The sequence below is a fragment of the Aythya ferina genome (assembly GCF_964211825.1).
Source record: "Aythya ferina genome assembly, chromosome: 29".
Classification (NCBI taxonomy): domain Eukaryota; kingdom Metazoa; phylum Chordata; class Aves; order Anseriformes; family Anatidae; genus Aythya; species Aythya ferina.
Genome location: NC_140326.1, coordinates 1582893 through 1610828, shown reverse-complemented (window position 1 = coordinate 1610828; position 27936 = coordinate 1582893). Strand labels below are relative to the sequence as shown.

The 27936-nt window shown below is 67.6% G+C and overlaps 2 protein-coding genes across 10 annotated transcripts; one reads left to right on the top strand and one right to left on the bottom strand.

Annotated features, from left to right (window-relative positions):
- The first annotated feature begins 170 nt into the window (after positions 1-170).
- LRRC71 (leucine rich repeat containing 71) lies at positions 171-4955 on the top strand. Its single transcript, XM_084500520.1, has 15 exons — positions 171-195; positions 1021-1117; positions 1212-1328; positions 1411-1515; positions 1656-1731; positions 1838-1912; positions 1966-2085; positions 2195-2354; positions 2437-2520; positions 3214-3300; positions 3392-3490; positions 3633-3708; positions 3783-4067; positions 4144-4262; positions 4354-4955. Exons 2-15 carry the CDS (start codon positions 1030-1032, stop codon positions 4516-4518), a joined length of 1656 nt encoding a protein of 551 aa, XP_084356646.1. The 5' UTR covers positions 171-195; positions 1021-1029; the 3' UTR covers positions 4519-4955.
- A 244-nt stretch (positions 4956-5199) lies between these two features.
- ARHGEF11 (Rho guanine nucleotide exchange factor 11) lies at positions 5200-27041 on the bottom strand. Of its 9 annotated transcripts, none has more exons than XM_084500855.1 (41): positions 26815-27041; positions 20049-20140; positions 19659-19757; positions 18596-18645; positions 18439-18496; positions 17826-18004; positions 17637-17708; positions 17208-17327; positions 16926-16980; positions 16762-16838; positions 16176-16319; positions 15973-16047; positions 15464-15565; positions 14975-15073; positions 14353-14395; positions 14146-14242; positions 13923-14045; positions 13704-13727; positions 13191-13335; positions 12994-13090; positions 12503-12532; positions 12154-12283; positions 11814-11993; positions 11467-11514; positions 10779-10966; positions 10545-10691; positions 10214-10293; positions 9908-10033; positions 9693-9810; positions 9275-9453; positions 9113-9188; positions 8781-8948; positions 8571-8658; positions 8337-8438; positions 8033-8115; positions 7762-7944; positions 7395-7661; positions 6448-6543; positions 5840-6042; positions 5543-5717; positions 5200-5299 (listed from the first exon to the last, which is right to left on the bottom strand). In XM_084500855.1, exons 1-41 carry the CDS (start codon positions 26847-26849, stop codon positions 5250-5252), a joined length of 4503 nt encoding a protein of 1500 aa, XP_084356981.1. In that variant the 5' UTR covers positions 26850-27041; the 3' UTR covers positions 5200-5249. The 9 variants fall into 9 exon arrangements, with proteins under 9 accessions (XP_084356981.1, XP_084356973.1, XP_084356976.1 ...); XM_084500847.1 differs by lacking the exon at positions 26815-27041 and adding an exon at positions 22329-22807; XM_084500850.1 differs by lacking the exon at positions 26815-27041 and adding an exon at positions 22329-22807 and having other exon boundaries at positions 7762-7941.
- Positions 27042-27936: the final 895 nt, after the last annotated feature.

Genomic DNA, 27936 nt, shown 5'->3' with positions numbered 1-27936 from the left:
TCCAAAGCGCGCCCCGTGATTGGCCCAAATATCATCCAATCAGCGCTGCAGCACGGCCCCACCCTTACCCCTCCACCTTCCCCATCGGCCCCGCCCACCGCTCCAGACCCCGCCCCCTCCCGCCCTGACCCCGCCCCCTTCCCGCTGGCCCCGCCCCCTCGTTGCCATGGGGACGCCCCGAGGCCGCCGAGCGAGGTGGGGCCCGGCCTGGGCCCCCCCCGGCCCCATGGGGACCCCCGAGGACCCCCCCAGGACCCCCCCCGGCACCGGGACCCCCCTGCTCCATGGGGAGACCCCCACAGCTCCCCCCTCCGGCAGTGGAAGCCCCCAGTGACCCCCCCCACCCCCTAAGCAAACTTCTATAGGGCCCCCCCGCTCTAGGACCCCCCCTTTCCCCATTTGGGGACCCCCCCAGTGCCCCCCCCTTAGCACCCGGGACCCTCCTCGGACCCCTATGGAGCCCTCCAGGGGAACCCCCCAGCTTTGGGGACCCCCCCCTCCTTCTGGAGCCCTCCATGGGGACCCCCGTGCAGCCCCCCCCATCCCTGCACCCCCCCCTTGCTCCCTGTGGCGACCCCCATTGCCCCCCACCCCCCATTAACCCCCCTACATCCCCTATGGAGACCCCCATAGGTCCCCCCCCACCTCTAGGACCACCCCCCCAGTCCCCCACCACCCCTGGGACCCCCCCGGGGCCCCCTCCACCTCTGAGACCCCCCCCCCCCCCACTGGGTCCCCCCACCTCTGGGACCCCTCCCCCCAACACTGGGACCCCCCCCGGGTCCCCCCCACCACTGGGACACCCCATGAGTCCCCCCCACCCCTGGGACCCCCCCTTGAGTCCCCCCACCACCTCTGGGACCCCCCCAGGTCCTCCCCACCCCCACCAGATCCCCTTTAGCGGGGCCTCCCCCTCACCCCAGGGATCCTTTGGGTGCCAACCCCAGGTCCGGGGGGGGGGGGGGGGGGACTGGGGATGGGGTGGGGGGGCTCTGAGCCCCCCCCCGGGACCCTCCCCAGCTCCCAGCCATGAGACGGCGCCGGGAGCGAACCCCCCGGGAGAAGGCGGCGGCGGCGGCCCCCGAGGAGGAGGTGAAGAAGGGCGAGCAGGGGGCAGGTGAGGCCAGGTCCTGATGGTTTTTGTTGCTTTTTTTTTGGGGGGGGGACACAGCAGAGCCCCCCCCTCAACACCTCACCCCCCCCTCCCCCAGAGGAGTACCAGTGCAGCGGTGTCCTGGAGCAGGACCTGGCCGAGCTGTGCGCCTGCGCCGGCATCGCCGCCGTCCCCGCGGTCACCCCCCGGGTGTCCCCCGCCGGCCCCACAGACGGTGAGCGGGGTGCATGGGGTGGGGGGGGCACGGGGGGGTTATTCTGGGGGTTGGGGGTCCTGAGGCCCCCACCCCTGTGCAGCGGAGGGGCTGGAGACCCTCGGTGAGCGGCGGCACGGCCAGCGCTGCGTCCAGGTGGAGACGGAGCACGACGACCCCCGGAGCGTGCGCGAGGTCTTCCTGCGAGGTCAGCCCCCAAAAATCCCCCAAAATGTCCCTAAGGGGGACGGGGACGAGCAGTGCCCACCCCTCCGTGGAGGCTCGAGGCCACTTTTGGGGGCTTTTCCCCCTTCCCACCCCAATTCTTCGCCCTCGTCCCCCCCCCAGACTGGAGCATCGAGGAGGAGATGCTGGGGGTCCTCGGCAAGTGCCTGCCCGCCCTCCCCCACCTGCGGGCCCTGCAGTGAGTGTGGGGCTGGGGAGGGGGCTTGGGGGTGACCCCCCCAGGTGCTGCCATGTCCCCTCCCCAGTGACGTGCCCCCTGATGCCACTTGTCCCCCCCCCCACAGCTTTTGGAGGGCCGGGCTCACCGACCGCCTGCTCCCCGCGCTGACCGCGCTGCTGGCACGCTGCCCCAGCCTCAGGTATGCATAGAGGGGGGGAGGGTTTGGGGAGGGGGGGGGGGCGGCTTGATTAGCATCTCGTTATCTTTAATTAAGACAATTTTGGAGACTTTTTGCCCCCGCAGCACGCTCAGCCTGGAGGGGAACCCCTTGCCGGAGCACTCCTTCCACCTGCTGCTGGGGCCGGGCAGCACGTGAGTCGAGGGAAGGGGGCACACACAACGGGAGGGGGCAAAATCCCACCTGGGACCCCCGGGACCCCCCCCAGATGTGTGCGTGTGTCCCCCCCCCGTGTCCCCGCAGGCTGTCCCACCTCTCGCTGCGCAACAACAGCATCGGCGACGAGGCTGCGCGGCTGCTGGGGCAGAGCCTCTCCACCCTCGGCTCCTCCAACCGCAGCCTGGTCTCGCTGGTGCTCAGCTTCAACCACATCTCGGATTTGGGAGCGGGGCACATCGCCCAGGTGGGGGCTGTGGGGTCGGGGAGGGGGGCCCGCTGTCTGTGCGCCCCCCCCCTCAGCCTTTTCCGTGCGCCCCCTCCCCAAGGGTTTGCGCTGGAACCGCTCGCTGCTGTCGCTGTCCCTGGCGCACAACGAGATCGGGGACGAGGGGGCTCTGCGGATGGCTGAGGTGGGGTTGGGGCCCCCCGGCTCCATGCAGGGGAGAGGGATGGGGTCAGAGCAGGATGGGGCTGGAGCGGGATGGGGCAGGATGGGGTCAGAACGGGATGGGATCAATGCAGGATGGGGCCAGAGCGGTATGGGGCCGGAGCAGGATGGGGATGGAGCGGGATCAGATCAGAGGAGAACGGGATCAGAGCAGGATGGGGATGGAGAGGGTTGGGGTTGGAGTGGATTGGGGTCAGAGCAGGATGGGGTTGGAGCAGGACAGGGCTGGAGAGGGATGAGGTTGGAGTGGGATGTGGTTGGAGCAGGATGGGATTGGAGTGGGTTGGGCTCAGAGCGGGACAGGGCTGGAGATGGATGGGGACGGAGTGGGATGGGATCAGAGCAGGATGGGGCTGGGAATGGGACGGGGTCAGAGCAGGATGGCGTCAGAACGGGATGGGGTTGGAGCGGGTTGGGATTGGAGCAGGATGGGATCAGAGCGGGTTGGACTCGGAGTGGGATGGGGTCAGAATGGGATGTGGATGGAGAGGGATGGAGCCAGAGCGGGTTGGGGGCAGAGCAGGACAGGGCTGGAGCAGGATGGGGCCAGCAGTGGGATGGGGCTGGAGCAAGTTGGGGTTGGAGCAGAGCAGGATGGGGTCAGAGTAGGATGGGGTTGGCCCCATAACCGCAGCCCCGGCCCCGCTGGTGCCAGGTGCTGGGTCCTTTCGCTCTGACGCACGCTGAGGTGGTGGAACGGCGGCGGCTGCTGCTGGCGGAGGCGATGGAGAAGCCGCAGGCGGTGAGCGTTGTGTGTGTGGGATTTGGGGGGGGGGGGGGGGAAGGCTGATGGGGACCCCCCCTTGCAGCGCTGTGTGGCTCCCCCCAAGCAGATCGAGGGCAGGAGCGAGCGCGCCCCGAGCCTGCAGGGCGGCGCGGCCACTGAGAGGCTGCTCCCGGCCAAGCACAGCAAGGGCACGGCCAAGAAGAAGGTGAGGAAGTGGGCGGCCGACGTGGGGGGGGGGGAGGATTTTGGGGTGCCAGATGGAAAAACAAAACCCTACTGGTTTTGTATGGGGACGGGGGGGTGGGGGGGGCTGTGGCCGTGCCTCAGTTTCCCCCAAACACGAGCAGGGGGTCCCCAAAGTGCTGCCCACGGGGTGCTGTCCCTCGGAAGGACGGAAGGACGACCCGAAACAGCCCAAAAAGCGTGAGTGAGGGGCTGGGGGGGCGCGGGGGGGTCACGCCCGGCTCAGCTCCCCCCTCCTCTGCGCCCCCCCCCAGCTGTGACAGCGCCTGCAGACCCCCGGCCCACCCGAAGCCGCGGTGCCAAAGCCGCCAGCAAGGAGAAGCGCAGCACGGAGGCGAGTGGGGTGCTGGGGGGGGGGGATGGGGGGACACGGCCCTATTTTTTGGGCCCCCCCCTCACCCTCAGCACCCCCAAATCGCCCCCTCCCCAGGCGCAGGATGCGGCCGAGCCCTCGCACCCGCTGCTGGAGCCGGGGTGGCACCGCCAGGGGCAGGTCGTGGTGCCGGGGAACCGCGCGCTGCTCAACCTCAACCTGTCCCGTGAGTGTTGGGGGGGGGGGTCCGGGGGGGGCCCCATTCCCACCGTTATGCCCAATTTGTGCCCCCCCCCTCGCAGATAACCGCATCACGGAGCGGGGCCTGGCCGCTTTCCTGGCATTGCTGCAGGGGCAGCAGCAGGAGGAGCAGCCGGGGGGGGGCACGGGGCGGCCGGGGCTGCTGCGCCTCTCGCTGCAGGTGAGTTGTGGGGGGGGGACACACATGGGGGGGGGACACACACGGGGGGGGGACACACAGGGACACGGCCACATCCCCGCTGTCCCCGCAGAGGAACAGCTTCCCTCCCAGCTGCGAGGCCTTCGCCCAGCTCCAGGAGCTGCTGCAGCGGCGCGACCCCGTCCCCAAAGCGCGGGAGGAGCAGGCGCCGCCGGATCCCGAAGGAGAATCGGGGGCTTTTTTTGGGGAGAAAAAGCCAAAAAAAAGCACAACCTGAAAATCTGACCGTGGGGAGGAAGGCAATAAAGCGCCGTGCACAGGATTGAACAGCAACCGGTCGGGCTTGGCTCTATTATATATAATATATATACCACACCCAGCGCCGCGCGCGGGACGGGGATGATGGAAGGGGGGGGGGGGGCACAGGCGCCCCCCCGACCCTCGCCAGGGCCCCCCCCCCAGGGGCTGGCTGCCTCCGATTGTCGCCGGCTGTCCCCCCCCCCCCCTCGACGGGCGGTGACAAGGGGCCCCCCCCTGCCTGGCTGTGGGGTGCTGGGGGGGGGGGGACACACAGACGGGGGGGGCCGCGGGGTTATTTACACGGCGGGGGGGGGCACGTACGTACATATTTATAGGCAGCTGGGGGCTGGGGGGGGCGCGGGGGGGGCCGCAGCACGGAGAGGAACGAAACAAAGTGCATTTATACAGACTAGATCCAGCTCTCGCGGCCGGGGGGGGGGGGGCGCAGGGGGGGGCCGGGGGGGGTCGAGCCGGGGCTGCCATGCAGGGAGGGGGGGGGCGGGCGGGGGTCCCGCGCTCCGTCCTTCCAGTGGGAGCCCCCCCCCGGCAGCCTGGGGCTCGAGGGTCCTCGCGCTCGGTGCCGACCCCCAGGGAGGGTGTGTGGGGGGGGGGGGCTGGTAGGCAGCTTCATACCCCCCCCCCCACGGCTTTTGAGTGATTTATTTTTGGGGGGAGGTTCCCCCCCCCCCCCAGCGCCCCGCAGCGGGGCTAAAGGTCGGCGGTGTGAGAGGGGTCCTCGGCCAGGGGGGCTCGGCAGCCTAAAAGAGGGGGGGGGGAAAAAGGGGGTGAGAGGGAGGGGGGGCGACGAGGGAGGGGGTTTTAGGGATGGGGGGGGCAGTGGGAAGAGGGTGGGGGGCGAGGGGAGGGGGAGAAGGGGATGAGAAGGGGGGTGGGGGCACGGGAAAGGTGGGGGGGGGTGGAGAGAAGGGTAAAAAGGGGGATAATGGGGGGGGACACGGGGAAAAAAGGGGCTGGGGGGGGGTCCAGGCACCGCCACTTACCCGGTGTGTTGGCGCTGGGGCCCTGCAGGCTCCGTAGGGTCAGGGGGCTGCCGCCTTCGGGGCTGGGGGGCCGCTGGAGCCACCCCCCCATCCCCGGGACCCCCCCGGGGGTGGCGTCGGGCGAGGGGCCGTGGCCCAGGGAGCGCAGCAGCTCCCGGTGGGCTCGCTCCAGGCCCTGGGGGGGGGGCACAAAGAGAAAAGGCACGGAGTTAGGGGGGGGGGGCACGGGTTTGGGGGTGGCCCCCCCGGCCCCAAAAAGCCCCCCCCACATTCTGAAACCGCGATGGGGGGGCTCACCTTCAGCCTGTTGAGCTTCATGGTGAGCTGCTCGATGGTGCGGAAGATGAGGTCGACGTCGCGGGGGGGGCCGAGGGGCTCCGGGGGGGGCTCGGAGGTGCTGAGGCAGGAGGGGGGGTCCTGGAAGGGGGAGCCCCGGGGGGGGCTGGGGGGCGGCGCAGGCTTGGGGGGTCCCAGGGGCATGCTGACGTAGAAGTAGTTGCCTGGAGGGGGGGGGGGGGGGGAAGCAGTTTTGGGGTGATTGGGGGGGGTGGGAGTATTGGGGGGGGGCCTGGTGGCCCCATGGAGTGGGGGGGGGGATTTATGGCAGGATCCAGCCATGGGATTGGGGGGCAGTGGGGATGTGGGGGGGCTCGGTGGCATCCACCGGGGGGGCACGGTGATTGGGGACACGGCCCCCCCCTCCCTGGGGATGTGCCCCCCCCCCAGCAGGGATGTGGCCCCCCCCCACCACAGTGTCCCCTCTGGGGGGCTCCCAGGGACTCGGGGGTGCCCCCCCCATCACGGGGCCGCGCGTCCCTGCTGGGGACATGGGGACAGCTCCTGGGACACGGGGACCCCCCCCCGGGTTGGGAATTGGGGGGGGGGCACAGGGGGGGTCCCTTTACCATCTACACGAGCTCCGCCTCCTTCCTGCAGCTCGGGGTCTGATTGGCTGCTGCCTGCAGAGGGCGTGGCCTCCGGGGCACCCTCCTGAGCCCGGGCTGCGCACCCCGGAAAGAGAGGGGGGGGCGGGAGGGGGGGGGTGAGCGGGACCCACCACCAGCACCCAGCACCAGCACCAGCAGCATCCCAGCACCATCTGCACCCCAGCACCAGCATCCCATCATGAGCACCCCAATCCTGGCACTCACCAGCACCCCACCACCAGCACCCAGCAGCACCCCAGCACCCCCAAAAGTGGCACCCATCAGCACCAGCACCCACCAGCAGCACCCACCAGCACCCCAGCACCAGCACCCCAATCCTAGCACCCATCAGTGTCCCACCACCAGCACCCCCAAAAGTGGCACCCATCAGCATCCCACCACCAGCACCCAGCACCAGCAGCGTCCCACCACCAGCACCCCAATCCTGGCACCCATCAGCGTCCCACCACCAGCATCAGCACCCACCAGCACCCACCAGCACCCACCAGCAGCACCCACCAGCACCAGCACCCCAATCCTGGCACCCAGCAGCTCCCCACCACCAGCACCCATCAGCTCCCCAGCACCCCACCACCAGCACCCCGATCCTGACACCCATCAGCATCCCATCACCAGCACCATCAGTATCCCACCACCAGCACCCCAGCACCAGCACCCACCAGCAGCACCCCAATCCTGGCACCCAGCAGCACCCACCACCAGCACCCTAATCCTGACACCATCAGCACCCACCACCAGCACCAGCACCCACCAGCACCCAGCACCAGCACCCATCAGCACCCAGCAGACCTCGTGCAAGCAGGGAGCGAGCACCCAAATCGCATCCAGGGGCAGGTACGGGAGAGAGGGGGGGGTCCCTTCCCAGTGCTGGGGGGGGGGGGGGGGGGCAGGCAGCAGCCCCCTACCTTTCCGGACCACCTTGTAGGCGCCGGGTTCCTCCGGTGCCGGACCCGTCTCGCTCGTGTCCCCCCAGCTGGCTCGGGATTTGGGCTCCTGGGGGGGCGCCGGGGGCTCTGCCAGCACCTCCTGGGAGGCCGAATCCTGGCTGGAGAGCACCGAGTCCCAGCCCTGGCCCCCCCCGCTGACCGACGGCGTGGGGGTCAGGTCGTCCTCGGGCTCGGCGTCGCGGCCGGGCAGGAGCCTCCGCAGGAGCAGGAGCCGCAGGTTCTCCACTGGGATATGGGTTTTGGGGGAAAAAAGGCCGTTTTTGGGTGCCGGGCCCAGCACCCGCTCCCTTAGGGCCCCCCCCAGCTCCTCCCCGGGGGTGCTCACCGTCCTCCAGGGCCGCCTCTGCCAGCCCCTCGGCCGAGAGCGGGGTGGGCTGCGGGAGGGCTCCAGCCCCCCCCTCGGGCTCTTCCTCCCCTTCCTCCTCCTCCTCTACCTCGCTGCTGTGCGGCTCCTGGGGGAGCGCCGGGGGCTTCTCCCGGCCCATCAGCTCGGCGGGATTGTCGTCTGCTGCGGGGACACAGGGACACGGGGAGGGCTCGGAGCTGCGCCCCCCACCCCGGGGATGGGGCAGCTCGGGGTTTGGGGGGGGGCTCACCTGAGGAGCTCTCCTCCGCCTCCGCCGCGGAGCTGGAGCCTCGGGACAGGATGGGGGAGACGTCGGAGTCCGGCAACACCAGGCTATAAGGATGGAAATAGGGGTTAGGCGGGGGGGGCAGCGGTGATAAGGGGCTGGGGGCCATGGTGGCCACCCCCAGGTCCCCAGCGAGCCGCTCTCGGAGCAGGGGGGGCGCCGCGTCCCCAGCCCTGTGGGTTTGAGGGACCCCGCGGCGCGCTGGCCTCGCCCCCCCAGTGCCGACCAGCACAGACTGGGCTCCCAGTAAGGCCCCCCCCGTGCTCACCTGGAGGGGGTCGCGCGGGTGGGCTCGGGCGTCCGGCGCTTGGGGGGGAAGGTGGCGTTCCTGGTGGAGCTCTGCACCGCCTCCTCCAGCACCTCCATCCACCTGGGCGGCCCAGAGCAGCACCCTCAGCTCCTGGGGCTCGGGGGGGGGGGGGGGGGGGCGCACCCAAAGGAGCCCCCCCCCCCCCCCCCCACGTCCCCGCCGGCTCCCAGCGCCCGTCCCGCTCCTCCTTACGTGTTTTTCTCGGAGGACGTCAGCGCCACCAGCTCGTAGATCTGGGGGCCCAGCTCCGACGTGCAGATGATGAAGAGGGCTCGCTTGTCTGCGCGGGGAGAGGGGCGAGAGGAGGAGGAGGAGGAGGAGGAAGAGGAGGAGGAAGAGGTGGGGGTGCTTGGAGGACACGGCGGTCCCCCCGCCACCCGCCTCGGGTCCCCAAAGCCCTACCTGTGGCCACGGAGCGGATGAGCACCGAGTTGAGCTTGAGGACGGGGCTGAAGCTCTGCTTGTTGTCCGAGGAGCCCAGCGCCGTCTTGCTGTGGCACTTGAGCACCAGCTTCTCGTCCTGCTTCTGCAGCAGCACCAGCAGGTCCTCGAGGAGCAGCACGTGCAGGTCTGCGGACAGCGGGGGGGCTCAGCTCCTCGCAGCCAGGAGGGATGGCGACCCCGTGGGCACGCTGTCCCCGGCTGCCCCAGCCTCGTAGAGTCCCCAAAATGCCACCGGGGCCAGGGGGGTGAAAGGCTCGGGGTTCCCAGTCCCTTCCCAAAAAGGTCCGTACCCACGGTCTTGTCCTTGCTGATGCGCCAGGTGAGCGGCCCCTCGTGGATCATGCGCCGGGAGGTGAGGTCCAGGCTCTGAGGGGGGGGGAGCAGAGGGTTGCGATGAGCGTGGCCGGCACCGGGTGACCCCCCCCCGGGTCCCCCCAGGAGCTGGGGGCTACCTTGAACTCGGCAGCCAGGGGGTTGCTGGTCCTCTCCAGCGAGGTGGCGTCCAGGCGTTTTTGGTAGCCCTCCAGGCGGTGCCGGTTCTCCGCTTGCTTCACGGCCTCGTTCACGTACTTGAGGATGTCCCGGCACTGGTCCCGGGCTCGGCACAGCTTGTCGTGCTCCGAGGTGCCCGCTGCGACGGCGGAGTGCAGGTCAGGAGGAGATGGATTCCCCCCAGTTCCCCCAGTTTCCCCCCAGTTTCCCTCCAGTGCCCTCCCAGCCTGGCTGGAAAGCAGCACGGCCTCCCCACAGCCCCCAGTTTTGGCTCCGGGTGACAAGGGACAGGCACGAGCCCCACGGCCCAAAGCTGCCTGAGGTGTGCACAGCTCCAGGTGCCCCCCCGGTGTTCCCCCGGTGCCCCCCAGCCCCTACCCTCGGTGTGCTTGAGGATATTCTCCAGCAGCAGCGGGTACTTGGTCAGGCGCTGCATTTCGGAGATGATCAAGTCCTTCAGCTGCAGGCGCCGGCACTGCGGGTTGCTTTCTGCTTCCTAGGGCGGGAGGAGGAAGAGGATGAAGGCTCCGAGGTGCCACGGGGGCGAGCCAGGAGAGCCCCGGGGCGAGGAGAAGCCCAGGAGAGGAGCCAACCTGCATGAAGATCTGGAAGCGGGTCTCCTTGCGCTGCTTGGTTTTGATCAGCTCCAGGGCGATGGACTGGTACGAGCAGAAGTCCGCAGTCACCTGCTGGATTTCCTCCTTGGCCAGGCCGTCAAACTGGGGGGGGGAGCACAGGGGGGGGGTTCAGTCACCCCCAGGCTTGGCCCTCCCCTCCCTGACCCCATCCAGGGCTCTCCCAGAGCTCGTCCACCCCAGTGCCCTGGCTCCACAGAGCCCCCTCTACCCCCGTCCATCCTCACGGAGGAGGAGACGTCCCCAGCAGCCGCCCCGCCTTACCCGAGACAGCATGAGATCCCCGATTTCCTTGATGATTGGTCCTTCTTCCCGGAGCTTCTTCATGGATTCGGAGAGAGAATCTGGGCGAGGATGCGAGAAAACGAGAAGTGAGCTTGGGCTGCTCGAAGGGAACCTGCCAAGGAGCGCGGCACCGACGCCTGCCCCTCAACCACGCCACGCAAAGGTTGGCGACGCTCGGGCATCCCGGAGGGGGGCACTGGCAGATCCCCGAATTTAACAGGCTCTGGAGAGCCACCAGGAGAGGGGAACGAGAGGGCAGGGACGGGACGGTGCCGCCAGCTCTGCGGGGGAGAGAGAGGAGGAGGCTCACTGTGGATTTCGATCACGTCGGGGAGGTTGGGGAAGAGCAGCGCCAGCTCCTCGCGGGACAGCAGGCTCTCCTTCCTCATCCGCTGGTAGAAGAGGAGGTCGAGGACCCGCAGGATGCGGAGGTGAGACCCTTCCGTGGCGAAGAGCTCTGCGCGAGAGGCAGGCGGGGGCTTGGGGACGTCCCCCGGGACCCCCCCGAGGTGGCGATGGAGGCGGGAGACCCCCGGCTCCTTACCGTTGATCACCTCCTGCCGGTCGATCTCCTTCTGCGGCAGGCTGGCCAGCACCTCCCGGCCCACCGTGTGCTGCCAGTTCTGCGAGTCCAGCTCGGGCTCCAGGTCCGAGAGCTGGCCCTGCTCGTCCTCCAGGAGGTGAGGCAGGAAGGGGTCGACGCCGAAGCCCAGGCTGGGCGACTCGATGCTCCTGGGAGGGTGAAAGGCGGCGCGGTGGGAGTACGCCGCGGCCGCGGCAGCCAGCGAGCCCGCCTGCAGCACTCCCAGCACAGCCAATATCTACCTGGGCCCTATTTCGGCTTGAACCCGGGACCTTCAGCACAAGAAGCACAAGCCTCTGACTCTCGAGCTAACAGACTAGGTCCCCCAGCAGCCATCTACATAGGTCCATTAAGCTCCTGCGTGAGACACAAGGGAACAGAGGTGCCCCCTACCCCCCGAGGACGGGGAGCTGACCTTTACGCAGCGGGACTGCGCCAAGCCGGAGGCATCTCCGGGGACTCCCTCCCGGGGGCAGCCCTGGGCGTCGCTTCCCCTTGTGCTCTGGCAAGGCCCCGGGGGTGGGAAGGGAGAAGAAGCTAGGCAGAGCCCCTCTGACCCCCCCCCCAGGTCCCCCCTACAGTGACCCCCTCCTGCTCTGTAGGAAACCGGCGCGGTAGAGGCGATGGCAGCGTTGGCCGGGCCACTCACCTGCGTCCCATCTTGGGCGTGTAGGGGGGCGTGGGGTTTTCCAGCGACCTGGAAAAAGGACAGGAGCATCACCCGCGAGCCCCCTCTGCCCACCCTGCAGCGCTTCCCACGAGATTAAACCCAATTTCCCCCCGTTTCCCATGACAAACGTCAGCCCCGGAGCTCTGCGGGCAGCCGGGTGCTGCAGCCACCGTCCCATTCGCTTGGCCTTGACCCACGGAGCCTGCCCAGGAGGCTTTTTCTCAGCCAAAGGGGAAATTTCAGGCCCCTGAGCATCCCAAATCCCTCCTGAAGGCCATGGGGAACCCAGGTCCCCCCCCAGCCCGGGCTCCAGCAGCGGCTCCCACCTGGTGGACAGGCTGGAGGCGGAGGACGACGCCGACTGGTGAAGCCTGGTGGCCTCGGCTGCGGCGTCCATGTCCACGTCGCTGCGGGACCGGGGCACGTTTTCTGCCTTCCGAGATTTCTTCATCTCCTCACGGCCTTTCAAGCTCTCCGAGCGGCCCAGCTTCACCTCGGCGCGGGAGCTGCAGCGGGGAGACAAAGCCGGGGGCAGTCAGGCCGAGCCCGGAGAGGCACCAGGGATGCAAACATGGCATTAGGGACGCACACGTGCAAGAAAACTCAGGGTCCCGGCCAGAAAGAGCCCCCAGGACCTCCGAGGGCACCCGGCAGCCTCCACCCTACCCGTCAGCCTCCAGCAGGTCCTCGGGGAAGCTGCCGGTGGAGAGGCGCTGCGTGCCGGGCTCCTGGCTCTCGTAATGCTGGTTGTTCTCAAAGTGCTGGATAATGTTCCTCACATTGCCGGGTTTGACTGCTGGGGCGAAGGCGAGGAAGGGACCTTGGTGAGGGTGGGCAGGAGGAGCTGCAGGAGCTCAGCACGGGGGTGTCCCCAAGGCCAGCGGGCAGCAGCGGGGAGACGTCCCGAGCGCGCGCACGCGCCCTCCTCCCGCCCCAACGCTGGGTGCCTCGGGGGGGGGATAAACCAAAACCAAGCGCATGAGGTGAATGGCAAATAAAAGAAGAGGCCTTTTACCTTCGACAGGGGACAAAGGGACATGAAATGCTGAAAGGAAAAAAAAACAAAAATGAGATGTCAAATCAATCCTGCGTTTCAGCGGCGAAGGAGGCAGGGAGGGAGCGAGTGAGCTGACGGCATGAGAACTGAAAGCAGAAGGGGAGGAAGGGGAACACACACGGCTGGAGGCACACGTGCGGAGGCTCTCCACCATCCCAGCCCACCCCAGCAGCTCCTGGGCCGCGGCGGCCTGCAGGATGGGGTTATTTAGGATGAATTTAGGGGAGAGCTCAGCTCAGATCCCTTCCTGCTCCCCTCAAAGCCAGGTGGGAGCACGGACGGTCCAGATAACGGGATTCCAGCCGGCGGCTGGAGGAGGAGAGCGCGGGGGAGCTGCTGAGAGGTGCCTGCTGCGGGCGACGGGGAGCCAAGGGCAGGCGGGTGGCTGCAGGTCTCCTCTGGCAGCAGGGCGGTGGTGAAACGGTGTCCCAGAAGGTGCCGGTACTCACTGCTCTGGGAGGAGATTTTGGGCTTCCCGATGTACTTGAGGATGGGGTTGCGCTTCTTGTCTTCCATGGCATCCTTCTCCTTCTTCGTGCTGCTGCTCTGTTGGGACACCCGAGAGGAGCGCTGGCGTCACCCCAACCTCGGGAGGGGGCAGCACCATATCCCTGAGGGCTGCCACGCCAGCCAGCCAGCCCCCCACCTTCTTGGCCTTGGGGAAGAAGGGCAGCCACTTGTCCTTGTCCGGGAGGGCTTGCGCCTTCTCGCTGGCGCTGGCCACGCGCGGCTCCCGGCTGCGGATGCCCGTGTGGTTCATGTACGTGCTGAGGGCAAAGGCCATGGGGGAGCTGGAAGAGAGCAGAGCGGGAGCTGGGGGTGAGGCACCGGGACGCAGCGGTGCGGGGTGGACGGGGTGAATGAGGCCAGGATGGGTGCGGGGTGCCCGGAGGTGATGGCTGAGAAGGGAGGAGAAGGGCAGGAAGCCTTCGAGAGGGTGAGCTGGGGAACCCTGAGGTGAGCCTCACCCTGCTCCTGCCCCAGGGCCACCCCGAGGGCCCCTGGGGACGCACGGCACTGGGACAGGGTGCCCTGGGCCAGCACGGGGACAAGGTGCCCCTACACCTCCTGTCTGAGCCCCCCCCTTTTGCCTCCTGAGCTACCGCCCGCAGTGCAGCCGCATCTGGGCGCACGCCTGCCACGTGCAGGGGTCACTCACCTCCTGTCCTCTTCATATTTGGACCTGGAAAGAGAGACAGGGAGGGATGAAAGAGCTCGTTGGGAAGGGGTTCCCCTGCTCGGCCCCCAGTGGGGTGCTCCCAGCACCGAGCCCTTCCTCCCCCCTGTGTCCCCCCGATGCCAGCGCGCCCAGCTCCCGCTCCACACTCTCCTTTCCCAGTCTCCCCCAGTAAGGCCGGGGAGGTGGCAGGACACTCACAGGATGTCACCCAGCTGGGCCAGCTGCTTCTCGGCCACTTGCCGCTCCTTCTGGGGGTCCCCGTCCAGGTCGAGGAGGTCGTTCTCCCCGTACAGGCTCCCCAGGCCCATGGTGCGCTTCGTCCTGCGGACACACGCGGGGCTCAGCGCCACGAGCCCGGGCACCGGGTGCAGGCACCGGGGCGGGGGGGGGAAGCACGAGGAGCTCTGTGCCCCTGGGCCACCTGTAGTCCTGGATCTGCTCCTGGATCTCGGGCATCACCATCTCCTGAGCCTCAAAGAGGGCGGCTCGGACATCGTCCCCGTTCCGCAGGCGAGTCTCTGGGTGACAGAAGAGGGCAGCTGGTGGCACCGCAGCCCGAAGGGAAGGGCGCAGAGGATCCCCTGGCTGCCCCGGGGCAGGCTGTGAGAGCCTCGCCCTCCTCACTCACCGATCTCAGCCAGGAGCTGCTCCGACACTTTCACTCGGAGAGGCTGGGGAGGGAAGGTGACACAAGAGCAGCTCAGCACCGCCTCTGCCACGCAGCGAGCAGGGCAGGAAGGGGCTGGGGGTGCTGAAACCACGCTCACACCAGCGCCGAGCTGCTGGGGAAGGTGCCCGTGCTCCTGCACCACCACCCGGCACTGCTGCAGCCACGAGCTGAGAGCCTCAACGCTCCCAGACACACAAACGCCCGGCACTCAGCACCCAAAATACAAAATCCTCCGGAGTGAAAGCGGGAGTGAAACCTGCTCCCTCCAAGCAGTAGGTGCCCCAGGAGGGCTAACGGCAGAGCCCCGAGCCCCATCCTCGCTGCCAGGAGGATGCTCCTGCTGCTCCTCCTGCTCCTCCTGCCCCGAGCTGTCGGGTGCTGAGGCCGCTGCCGTTGTGCAACGCCGGGGCACGCGCCTTACGCAATGCAGAGGAACCAGCAAAGCGACGGCAGCGGTGAGAACGCCGTTACAAACAGGGCCGTTGTGCAAGGGGCGCGACACCGCCGTGCGAGGCTGGCTCTGCAGCCGACTCCCCTCCCGCCTCCCGTCCCCACGCAGGCTCGCAGCCCCGGTCCTCACCGCGTTCCTCTCCAAGAAGATGTTCCAGATTTCCTTTCCCAAGCCCCGGGAATCCTTCGCGGCCGCCTGCTGGCACACGTCTGCGCATAAGTAGAAGAGCTGCGAGGAGGGGGAGAGCGGAGGTGGTCAGCGGGTTCGAGGCAGGAAGGTGAAAACGCTCGGTAACGCCGGACGGCGGCCGTAAAACAGGAAACGATGGCGGGGGTCCGGGGAGGGCAGCACCCTCCCCGTGCCACGCCTGGGAGGAAGGGGAGGCCGTGTAACCCTACACTGGGCTTTCCCCTCGCCGCAGGCACAGCTGGGGACGCGGCTGGCTGGCAGCTGCCTGCAGCAGGAGCCGGCTGCCGGAGCTCTGCGCGGAGCCTGCGCTTTGCCAGGGCGCTCTGCAAAACATCAGCGCCCTGCGGGACCCCAGGGAGGTGGGGACGACCCCGAACACGCTGCCCCATGGATATTTCCCCCCCCCGTTTGGTGTCTGTAAGGTCTTACCAAGGGGCTGGGATCGGCCTGGGAGAAGATGTAGCGCAGGAAGACCCCCAAGTGCGCCGGCCGCGACTTCAGCTTGGCCAGGTCCTGGAAGAGGGAGTCGCACTGCAGGACCCGGGGGAGAAAGCAGCGGTTAGGCAGGGAAGGAACCGAATTCTCCGGATTATCCCCGCCCCGCAGCTCAGCGCTGCCTTCAACCCCATCTCCCACGCTGCTCCCCATCTCCCACCCCAACGGGACCACCGGCCGACCCTGGAGCGGCACCACCAGTTCGACTGGGGACATCCCTGTCCCCAAAGTGGGAGAGGTGACAGCAGGGGCTGGGTGACAGGGGCAGTGGGGTCCAGCAGCACGGCTGAAACCCTCCTCGGGAGGATTTCTAAATGCCACCGCTTTCCAGACACTGGCAACATAGGGAAGGCCGTGGGAGGGGTGCCACCCCCATCCCGTGAACCCATCCCGCCGCCCCCGATGAGATGGGATGAAGCCAAGAGGAGTTTGGCCACCACTACCTCGTTGTTGAAGTACCCCGGGTCGTAATCCTCCTCCGGCCCGATGATGAGGGGTCGTCCCGTGCGCTCCGATCCCTGCAGGGAGGACGGGGGACGGTGCTGGGAGCCAGGCACTGGCTTCGGGGAGCGCAGGGACGCCCGCAGGGTCCTTCCCAGCACCCAGCACCCAGCCCACCCCCGGGGCAGGATCGGCCCCGTCCTACCTGCTCGGCGGTGGGGGCGAAGGGGGTGTCGGAGCCCTGGCGGCGGTGGTGGTGCTGGTAGAGGCGGGAGGTGATGACCGGGGAGGTGCGGGGGCTGTCCAGGCCGTGGTCGGAGAGGACGGAGTTGCGGTTCAGGGACATCTGCTGGGGATGACAGCGAGGTGACAAAGGGGACGGGGCTGGGGGCGGCTCTCGCCCACCCGGCTGAGATTTTTGGGGCTGTCTCGGGGGCAGTTTCCAGCTCAGAGACCCCCAGACCCCGTTCTCAATGGGTCCGGGGAAACTCGGACACCACATCCATGCTCCGGGGCTGCTGGGAGGGATTTAAGACTGGGACCACGAGCCCGGGTATGCTGCATTTCAGGATCTGTCTTACATCGCCCAAAAATTCAGAGCTGAGACTGCGTTACACGGAATTCAGCTGGCTCAGAAGGTGAAGAAGTAATCACAACCACAAACCCAAATCCTCGGTGCACAGCGCCCTCCGTCTGAGCCTCGCTGCTGTCCTCAGCCCCCCCGGGTGAGGGTCAGTGGGTTTCCAACCCCATTTTTCCCCCCCCCGGCAGTGTTTGGGGCTCGCCCTCACCTCACTGACGGAAGGGAACCGCTCCGTGCCCGACTCCAAGCCGCTGTCACCGTCCTGAGAGTCCAGCGAGAGGCGGCCTGGGAACGGAGACGAGGCTGAGCCCCGCGTTTGGGACTGCCCCACGCAGCGGGACGGGGAAGGGCCGAGCTGCCAGCACCGCTCACCTTCTGCTGCTCTGAAAGCGGCCAAGCCGGAGTCCCCGCAGAGCCGCCCCGAATCCTGCAAGGAGAGGAGGTGCTGGGATGCCACCAAGCGCGTGGGGACACCCGGGGATGGAGCGAGGGGACGCCCAGCTGCAGCAGCTCCCACCCACAGCAGAAAAGTTGGGAAAGCACAAACATCTCCGCCACCATGCCCGGCCACTTGCAGCCCCAGGACACCCGAATCTTAAGCAGGACACCCCAACTCTGTTAATTCCCCCCAAAACTCCTGCGTATCTCCCCTACCACGGAGCCGCCGGTCTCCTGGAGGATTTTGAGCTGCAGCTGGCTGACCCGCCGGCGCGCCCCCTCGATCTGCTCCTCCACCACCGTGGCGGGGTTGCGGCTGTAGGCCTCGTAGAAGCGCTGAGAGGAGAGAAGAGGATGCTCAGCAGGGCCCCGAGCCCATCAGCTCATCCCACAACCCGCGGGGAGAGGGAAAAGGAGCAGCTGAAGGGGTCAGCGGGCTGAGAGGGCACCCGCGTGCTGCGGGTCAGCACCTGAATATCCTCCCTTTCCCCGAATGCCAGCGCAGCCTGGTGGAGACGCTGCGGACTTTGGGATGCTGCGAGCTGGGATAAGGGGCTGAGAGAGGTGAGGTGCCCCCCGGGGGAGGGAAAACCCACCCCGGGAGGAGGATTTCCTTGGAGGAAAAGCGCCGTGGCCGCGCCGTACCTGCAGCTCTGCCTCCTCCTGCCGCAGCATGTTGCGGAGAATCTGCGTGGCGTGCTTCTGCACCTCGGGGTCCTGCAACGGTGGGCACGAGAGAGAGGGGCTGAGCTCTGCACATCTCCCCCCCACCCCCCGGCCACGCAGGGGGGGAGGTGGGCAGGGAGGGGGGCAGCAGCGGGGAGGGTGCTCGACCTGCAGGGGTTTGGGGCCGGTGATGCGCTGCGGCGGTGGGAGCGGAGGGGGTGGAGGTGGCGGGGGGCAAGCGGGGGCGACGCGGGGAGCCCCCGGCGTGCTGACGTCTTGCTGCGAGTTGGAGAGCCCCACCGACGGCGGGGGGGAGCCCAGGAGGGTCAGAGCGACGTAGGCACCAGCTGGAAGGAGCCGGGAGCAGGAAGGGAAGGGAAGGGAGAGAAGGAGATGTGTTATTCACTGCCTGGACCCCAAACATCAGGCAAGCGTCACGGTACCGCGGTGGCAGCGTCCCCGTCCCCGTGAGCCTGTGCAGGAAGGACCAGGATGGGTTTTCTCATCTTTTCCCCAAGAACCCCATCTTTAGGCCTCACAGCTGGGGATTTACAACGAGCCTCACCCCCCAGGAGCAAAAAGGGATGGAAAGCTCTGGGCAGCAGCAGGCTCGAGGCACCCCGGTGCCCTCCACCCAGGGGGAAAACCACAGCAGCAGGGGCAGGACTGAGAAGCTGCTGGTTCTGCCTGGGTTCTCTTTTTTTAGGGCCCTGTTTTCCCTGCCGTGGGGCAGATCGTGCCCCCCCCCCCCACCTCCTCCACAACCCCCGGCCGTACTCACACTTGATCAGCTTGACCACCTCGAGGTGGGAGCTGTTGGTCACCATCATGCCGTTCACCTGGCCGGGAGAGGAGAAAAGAGGAGAGGAGAAAAGGAGCGGTGTTAAGCTGGGGTGTGTGGGGCAGCAGCGGCGAGGGGGGGGGCCGGGGGTGCTCACCTTGACAATGCGGTCGCCCTCCTGCACCCCAGCTCTCATGGCTGCTCCTCCTGCCACACAGTGGGGACACGGGGACGTCACCCGGGGCAGTGGCACAGCCCCCCAGCCCCAGCCTTTTCCAGCCCTGGCTCAGCTGGGACCCCCCCACCCCCAAATCCGGGTTCCCCCCATCCCCAGGGTCTCCTGCCCGTCCCCGGAGCCGCCTCCATCCAAAGGCAGGAGCGGGGCCCGGGAGGAGCAGCGCTGCTCTGCCTCCTCTCCCCCTCCCCGGCTCTGTAACAAAGCCGTGGAGGTTCAAAGACGCGAAAAATGCTCTTTTCTCCCCAGCCAAAACCGAGAGGAAATGTTTCCATCAGCTCCCGACTCCGGGCCAAGGACCCGAGACACGGCAGCGAGCTCGGGGAGTGGAAAGTCCACGGGATTGCCGGGATTCCTCCGGCTTCAGCGCTCGCCTTGTTGGCAGCTGGAGGAGCCCGGGGGGTCTGCGAGTCCCCCCCTGTCCTCACCGGGCCACCCACACACCCCTGACCATGCACTGAGGGTCCCCGTCCCCCTCCCCATCCCCCTGGGACGAGGGGGGGGTCTCTCCACGCAGCTCCCGGTGCAGGAGAGAGGAGCCGCGGCGCTACCCTGCCCTCCAAACTCGCAGCGTTTTCCCTTCCCTATATTCTCATTTTTCCTGGCTTTCGGGCTAGAAGGGCGAGGGGGGGGGGAAGGGGGGAGGAGGTGGGAACATCCGCTGTAAAATAAGCAGCTCATTGTCTGTCTAAATTGCTGCTCCCAGCCCCGCCACCCCGCAAAGTCATTATACGGCAGAAGCGGCAGCGTCTCCTGCAGCACAGCGCCAAGAGCCGCGGGGCTGCTGGGGCTGTGTTTACCCAGGGCTTGCCGAAGGGAATTCCCCAGCCACCCACCCGCCGGCTGCACGGGGGGGTTGGGGGGGTCCCTGGCCTTAACCTGGCGCTGTCCCCGGGTAGCCTCACCCCAAAACCTCCTCCCTTCTCCGGGGGAACCTCCCAAACCCGGCTGCGGGTCCCCCCGCCGTCCCCTCCGCCCCCCTCACCTGGCCGCACGGACTGCACCAGGACGATGCGGTCGCCGCTGACCGTGAAGCCGAAGCCATGCTGGTCCTTCTGGATGATGACGCAGCGCTGGACCAGGCCTGGGGAGGGACGGGAGAGGAATAAAAAGTGAGGCTCCGAGCTTCGGATCCCCCGGTGCACCCGGTTTCGGGGGTCACAGCCCCTCCTTGGGCCCCCTGGCAGCAGCAGCAGCAGGAGCAGCAGCACCAGCAGCAGCCACCCCCTCTTCTGCAGCCCCCCAGGGGCTTTTTGACACCCCGTTTCCCTCCCCAGCCATGCCCCGGGGGCGGATAAGGGGCACTACCAGTGCTGGGTGCTGCTGGGTGCTCAGCACCATCCTGGAGAAGCCGCCGAGGGGCAGCGCAGCCTACCTGTGGTTTCGGAGGAGTCAGAGGGCTGGCGGCGGTGCCCGGGGGACCTCCGCTCCGAAGACGAATCGCCCAGGGAAGACAGGCTGCTCAACCTGCGGAGGAGGAGAGCGGGGTCGGGTGGATGGAGCAACCCCAAGGCACCACCAGGACCCGGGACCTGTTCCCTTCTCGGCAATAACCAATGCCCGGCGCTGGAAAGCATCGGCAGCTGGCACCCATCCGTCCCCCCTCATCTGCCTGGCCTCAGGAAAATGTTTCTCCCAGCCCAGCCCCGCCACCGGGCTCGGGGAGAGCCCCAGGGGATGCTCAAGGTCTTTGGTGGAAAGAGGAGACGAACGGATCAAGAGGAGGGACACGCGACGCAGCCGCTCACGGGACCCCAAAACCACCTCCCAAAACCACCTCCCCGCGTCCTGCGCTCCCTCCGGGGCTTCTCCTCCTGCCTGGCACCACCTCGGAGGCTCGGACACTGCCTGCACGAGTCCTCCCGGCCTTGGGAAGGAGCAGGGACAGGGGGCAGGAGGCAGAGGGGCTGCAGGAAGCCTGGGGAGAGAGCGAGCAGCCTCTGGGAACGCAAGGCACCCCTGGTGCTCCATCTCCTATAGCTCCAGCTCGTGCCAAGCTACCCCGTGCTGGCACCAAAACCCAGGCTGCGGGAGGTGGGGGGCACCCAGCAGGGTCCCCGCGCGGCCTCAAACCTCCCCCAGGGGAAGGAAAGTTGGAGCCCACGACAGCGCCAGCCCCAGAGCCTCGCTGCCGCTTTCCAAGACGCAACGGCTCCCGAAACCACAATTACAGGCGCGCTGGGGTAATTGCGCCCCTTTCCGTGGGATCAGCACTCTCCTGCGCGGCCCCTCCCTGCCTGGCACCCCCCGGCCGAGCCGGAGAGCCATCGGGGTGCAGCCTCTGATCTCCTCGGTCCCGTTTTCAGCAGGTCACCCGGCCTCGCTTGCTGAAAAGGGGACAAAATCAGGCCTGGGGACAGCCCCGTGGCCTGGGAGATTTGGTGAGGGTTTAGAGGAGACGGGAAACGCCGGGACAGGGCCCTGCTTGGAAGGCTTTGGGAGCAGACCTGCAAGCAAACCCTCAGCCCCCCCAGCCTCGAGCTGAGCCTCGAGGCGGCTTTCCCTCCTGGCACACGGGAGGCACGGGGGGCACGGCGATCCCGCTGAGATTACCCGCGGGATTACCCGGCCGGTCAGGCGGCGCCGTTTATCCAGGCCAAGGAAGGATCGGGCTCCTCTTTTGGCATCGCCCCGGATGCGAGGACTTAAGAGGGGAGGCGCTGATAAACGAGGCTGGGGTTGAGCAGCCTTTTAGGGCCGGCTTTAGGGCGAGCTCCCCGGTGCCCAAAGGCACCCAAAGGTGCCCAAAGGTGCCCGCGTGTGCCCAGAGCCCAGCCGGCAGCCCCCAGCCCTGCCCCAGCATGATGAGGGGCGACGCCAACGCCACGCTTACAGCGGGATCCCCTTCCCACACGACCCGTGGCAGCCAGGCCAGCGCCAGCTTATTTCTGTCTCCGAGAGTCGTTTAATTCGGCTTTGCGTAAGCTTCTTCCTAATTGACTTACGGGGAGCCAAAACGGGGCCGTTTTTAACCAAAGGCTGCGCGGGCACTTGCGCCGGCCCGACTCGGGTCCCAAACCAGCACCCGCAGGAGGATCGGCGCTCAGGTTTTCCTACAAGCTTTAACTCCACGGCCCTGCAGGCTCCTCTGGGGCCCGAAATTCCTCGGGAATTGCCGGCTGACTCACGCCAGTGCCCCTGACTCATCGGGTCCCGGCACAGCAGGAGCAGGGCCAGGCTCCGGCCGCTCACCCGCTCCAAAACAGCCCTCAGAGCGTCCCCGTCCCCCCCCAACCTCTCGGGTGTCCCACGCTCTGCTTGGCCCAGGGCACGTCACATTACTAGGCTGAGGTTATTTGCCCCGATTCCGGCTATTTTTAGCTCAATTATCAGCTCTGGTCGGGATCTCCCCCCTGGAAGCACGCTGAGGGTGCTGAGGCCCCCACGGCGAGGCACGAGGGCAGCCCAGCAGCCAGCGGGGTCGAGGTGGGCACCGCCAGCTCTGTCCAGCTCCTTTCCCTCTTTGTCTCCTTGGGGACAGGGCGCTCTGGCCAACTCAACTCGAAAAAGGGGGGAAAAAAAATAATAAAAAGGGAGAAAAATCAGCAGCCACGCTCCGGAGCAAGCACCTAGGGCCCGGCCCGCGCTGCCACCTGAGGAGCCCACGCAGAGCGAACGGCACCATTAAAAGATTAAGAGGGGAACGGAATCAAACCCGCCAAGTGGGTCAGCCTCCAGCTCTTTTTTTCCTTCCAGGGCTCCAAATGGCTGCTGCCTGCAGTCCCCCCTCCCGGGGACACGACGCTCGGACACGGGCGCGCCGGCACGGGCCTTGCCGGCGGGGCGAGAGCGACAAATCGGGGCAAACGACGGCAAAACCACAACTTGGGGAGGGAAACGCGTGTCCCGGGGGGGTGCCCGACTCGCTGCCCGGCGGGCACGGCGGCGGGATGCGGCGGGGGAGGCAGCGCCGCGCCGATGCGCCGCTCCCCGCTGCAAGCCCGCAGCCCTGCCCAGCCGCAGCCCTTCCCGTGCCGGCCGCCTCCCGATATTTGGGGACAGGAAGGAAGGAAGGAAGGAAGGAATTTCAGCTAAAAATGATTCAACTTCCTCCCCTTCCCCCCCCCCACCTCCATCCCCACGGCGCTGCAGAAGGAGACGGCGTTTGCCCGGCCGCATCCAGCCCCGGCACACGTGCAGCGCCCGGCGGCTTCCTCGTCCCTGCCCACGCGGGAGCCGGCTTCAGTCCCAAAAATGCCCCCCTGCTCCCGCAGCGGGGCCCGGCCGCTCGGCTGCTGAGCGATGACGCACGGGGGAAGCTCGTAATGATGGGTCTGCTCCCAAGTTTGTGCGCAGAGGCACATCGCAGCCTTGCCAGGGTGCTGCCGGCGGAGCGAAGCGGAGGGCGCGCGGCCCCATCCGCACCGGGGTCCCCGCGGCTGCCGAAAAAAAAACCCGCAGTGCCAGGAGGCTGCGGTCCAACCTTGCTCATTTTGGGGCTTTTCTGCAGCAAATCTCCCCCTGTTTGTTTATTTTTTAGTTTTTATTTCTGAGGGAGAGCGGCGGAGCGAAGCCTCGGCCCGTGGGTACCGATTTCCATTTTGCAAATCGGATGCAAAGCCCCCCCCTCCAGCCCCATCCACGCCGCAGCTAACCAAATTCAAATCCCTGGGTTCCTGCAGCAGCAACCTCGCTGCAGCAGGCAGGGGATTCTGCGAGAGCTTTGTTTAAATTAAGGATTTTAATTAAAAGGAGGAAAAAGGGAAAAAAAATAATAAAAAATTAAGCCGGCGAGCGCAGCAGCCCTGCTCGTTTATTGGCAGAGCAGGCGCCGTTCCCCACGTCTCTAATTGTCTGTGAGCTGCAAATTTTTGTAATGCCAGGTCCCTACGGGGAGGCTGCACCTCGGGAACCGGTGGGTTTTGTAAAATGTGCCCACGGAGGGGACACGAGGGTCCAGCCACGGCCCTCGCTTGGGTCCCCGGTCCCTTCGCTTGGGTCCCCGGACCCGCAGCGCGGCGTGGGGCCCCTCGGAGAGCCCCGGTTGTGCCAAGCAGGGCAAGGGCCCGGAGTTGTGCCGCGGGAGCGTGTCCAGAAGGCTCCCGTTGCTCAAGAGCCACGAGCCATGCCCGTGGGGACCGGCGGCAGCAGCACGAGGGGCCAGGAGAGGCGAGGAGGGGTGAGGAGGGGCAGCGCTCCGCTCGGAGCCCCGTTGCCGAATGCCACCGGTTGGTACCGTGACCGGCGGGGGTCAGCGAGCGCCAGCAGCAGCCCCGCGTGCCGGGAGCCCTCTCCTCCCACCCGATTCGGTCTGAAAAAGCGCCCGTGTCATCCTTCCCCTCCCTGCCTGCGAGGGAAGCGCGCCGTGGGAGCGAGGAGGGAGTCAGACAGGGCCAGCAGGGCCGGGATCCCGAGCCCCCGCCAAGGAAACGCGGTTCCCACGCGGCGCAAGGCCCGGATCCGCCAGGAACGGGGCCTGAACCTGCGGGGGAAAGGCAGCGAGCGGCTCGGGCTGGAGCACGAGCACCAAACCCTGCCCAAACCCTCCCTGCCAGCGCCGCCGGGGCCGATCAGCCCCGGATAAACCCGGCCCGGCAGAGCTGGATGCGCCAGCGGCCGCCGACAGCGCTTTGGGGGCGCGAGACGTGGGTACGGCGGCGAGATAGGGAAGAGGTGTGGGTATAGGGCTGAGATAGGGAATAACCTGCCCCACAGCGGGGCGAGGTGTGGGTATTGGGGTGAGATAGGGAAAAACCTGCCCCGCGGGGACGTCTTCTCCCCAAACGCCCTCGTGGAGGCGAGCCGTGCGCCCCGCGGCGGGGCAGCTCGCGGCTCCTCGTGTCGGCGCGGCTCGGGAACGAGCGCGAGCAACAAGGGCTCGGGGAACACCTCCTGTGGGGTCGTCCCCTGGCCAAAAACTCCCCCAGGAGGGAGGCCGAGCCCAAGTGGGAGCCCCGGCTGCCCCCCTGCTCTCCATAAAAGCAGCCCGGGGAGCCGGGAGGAGCGGGGCAGCCCCGCAGGGGGGGGAAATTCCTCGCCTTGACCCCTTCCCACGGCGCCCGTGGCTTCGAGAAGCGGCTCCGGGGCCCTTTGGGCACCTGACCTTAAAGAGCGGCGCAGCCGGCGGCTATTTAAAGAGCGCCGAGCGGCCCCGTAACGCCCGGTGCTGAGCGGTGTCCCCCCCCCGGGGGCTTTTATTTCTCCTGCTCCCCCAGCCAACAGACCCCAAAAGCGAAGCCCCCTGGTTTTGGGGTGGTTTGGCAGGCCCCGCTCCACCCCGCAGGTGGAGCCCAGCGGGGGCAACGTGCCCCCAGCGGGGCTCCCCGCACCCCCCGGGGGTGCTCGGGGCGAGCACCGTCCCCCCCCTAAACCCCAAACCCTGCCCCACGCTCGGGGCCGTCACGCGAGTGGGGTCGCAGCCCCCTCCTACAGCGCCGTGTCCCCACAGGGGGACAATTTGGGGATCAATCAATTTTGGGATCCCCGTCAGGCGTCCCAAAATTGAGCCTTGGCCCTTTGGGGACCCCCGGCGCAGCCCCCCCCAGCCCCAGCCCCTCGCCCTCCTGCCTCCGGCCCTGAATCCCCTGCAGCAGCCGTGGGGTTTTTTTTGGGGTACGACGCGCAAATTCGTGGCCCTGTTCCTCACCCTGCCTGCCCAGGAACGAAAATACCCGTTTCCAACCCAAAAAGCCCCCCGGTGTGGGCAGTGCCCGGCTCCACGCTGCCCACACCACGACGGGACGCGAGCGGCAAGTATGGGGTCGGTGCCACTCACCCTGGCCATATAACAACCCCGTCCCCGTCCCAGAGCCAGGAGTACCCATTTCTTGCGGATTTCACCCCAAAACCAGCCCAGCTCCTGCCCCAGCCCCCTTTCTGCCCTTTCTTTGCCCGCTGGGGGGCTGAGAGCTGCGGGAGGTGTGGGGGGGACAGAGGGGCACAAGCCCCGACCCCATAACCTGGCAGTCACCCGGCCACCCCTTCCCTGGGATGTTTGGGGAGCTGCACGCACCTCGTTTGTACTAATTACAATTAACCCCAGGCCTCCCCGTGGGGCTGGCGGGCTCTCGGTGGCCCCCCCCCCGGGGGTCCGCGTTGTGCTGGGGGGGGGCAGGAGGCACGGGGGGGACCCCGATTTCCCCAAATCCCCGGCGGCTTTGCCCTGACCCCGCTCCCCGATGGTGGACCCCAACCCCATTTCATAGGGCCCCCCCCACTGAAGCCCCCCCCCCGGCCCCCCCCAAGCACACCGAGAGCCAAATTCACTACGGGGACACAGGGGGGGTCCTCACCGGGACCCCCCCCTTCGGTAGGAACCTTCCCTTTTATAGGGACCCCCCCGTTTCATAGGGATCCCCCCCTTTCGCACCAACCCCACTGAAGCCCCCCCCCAAACACCACCAGGATCCAAACCCACTACGGGGACACGGGGGGGGGGGGCGTCCTCGTTGGGGACCCCCCTTTGGTAGCAACCCCAATTTAATAGGGCCCCCCCTTTTAATAGGGCCCCCCCTTTCACAGCAACCCCACTGACCCCCCCCAAGCGCACCAGGAGCCAAACCCAGGACACACACGGGGGGGGGGGGGGGGGGCGTCCTCGTTGGGGACCCCCCCCTTTTGTGGCAACCCCCCCTTTTTCACAGCAACCCCACTGCGACCCCCACCCCCTATAGGATCCCCCCCCACACCCCACGGGGGGGCATCCTCACAGCACCCCCCCCATTTCCCTACACCCCCCCATCCCCTACACCCCCCCCTTTCCCCCTACACCCCCCCTTCCCCCCAAAACCCCCCCCAACCCCCCCCATTCCCCCCTACAACCCCCGCCCCCCCCATACCGCTCGGAGCCCCCCCCACCGCCCCCCCCCCCTTCTTTCACCCCCCTCCCCTTCCCCACAGCGCCCCCCCCACCCCCAAAACCCCCGTTTTTAACCCCAAAACCCCTTTCCAACCCCCAAAACCCCCCTTTCACCCCCCCGGACCCCCAAAACCCCCCCATAAAAACCCTAAAACCCCCCCAAACCCCCCCCTTCACCCCTTACCCCCCCTCCCCCGGGGGCCGCCCTCTCCCCTCCCTCTCCCCCCCCCCTCCCCGTAACCCCCTCCCCAACCCCTCGATCCCCCCCCCCAGGCCCCTTTAAACCCCCTTCAAAACCCCCCAAAACCCCCTTTAAACCCCCCCGGGCCCCCCCCCATTTTACCTGTCGAGGGCTCCTTGCGGCGGCCCCAGGCTCATGGTGCCCCCCCCCCCCCCCCCCCAAAAAAAACCCCAAAAACCCCGGGGCCTTTTTGGGCTCCGCTCTCAGGGCTCCGGGAGCCGCCGCCGCCTCCTCCCCGCTTCCATCCTCAGCGGCTTCGGGGGGTGGCGGGGGGGGTATCCCCGCGGCCCCCCCCACCCCGAAAAATTCGGTTTTCCCCCCCCCCCCCCCCAAAAATAATAATAAAAAAAAACCACAAACCCCCGGCCGCCCCCCCCCCCCCCCCAACCCCGCCCGCCCGGCGGCGCTGGGGGCCGGGCCCAAGGAGAGGCCGCGGGGCCGCTCCCAATCCCCGCGCGAGGCCGCGGCGGCTGCAAAGGGGGGGGGGGGGAGGGAAAAGGGGGGGGGTTAAAGGGAAGGGGGGGGGGGAAGGGGAAAGGGGGGGGTTATAGGGGAAAGGGGGGGGTTAAGGGGGGGTTTGGGGGCTTGTAGGGGAAAGGGGGGGGGTTATAGGGGAAAGGGGGGGTTATAGGGGAAAGGGGGGGGTTAAGGGGGGGTTTGGGGGGTTGTAGGGGAAAGGGGGGGTAAAGGGGGGGGATTAGGGGGTTATAGGGGAAAGGGGGGGGTTAAAGGGAAGGGGGGGTTATAGGGGAAAGGGGGGTGGTTGGGGGGGGGTTGGGGGGTTGTAGGGGAAAGGGGGGGGTTTGTGGGGTTATAGGGGAAAGGGGGGGGTTATAGGGGAAAGGGGGGGGTTAAGGGGGGGGTTTAGGGGGTTATAGGGGAAAGGGGGGGGTATAGGGGAAAGGGGGGGGTTAAGGGGGGGCTTTAGGGGGTTATAGGGGAAAGGGGGGGGTTAAAGGGAAGGGGGGGGTTATAGGGAAAAGGAGGGGGAAAGGGGGGGGTTGGGGGACGCTTAGGGGACGCTTAGGGGGCGGGGGGGTTGGGGTTTTATAGGGGAAAGGGGGGGTTGGGGGGGTTATAGGGGAAAGGGGGGGGGTTGGGGACACTTGGGGGGCGGGGGGGGTTTAGGGGGTTAAAGGGAAGGGGGGGTTTAGGGGGTTATAGGGGAAAGGGGGGGGGTTGGGGGGACGCTTAGGGGGCGGGGGGGTTGGGGCCTTATAGGGG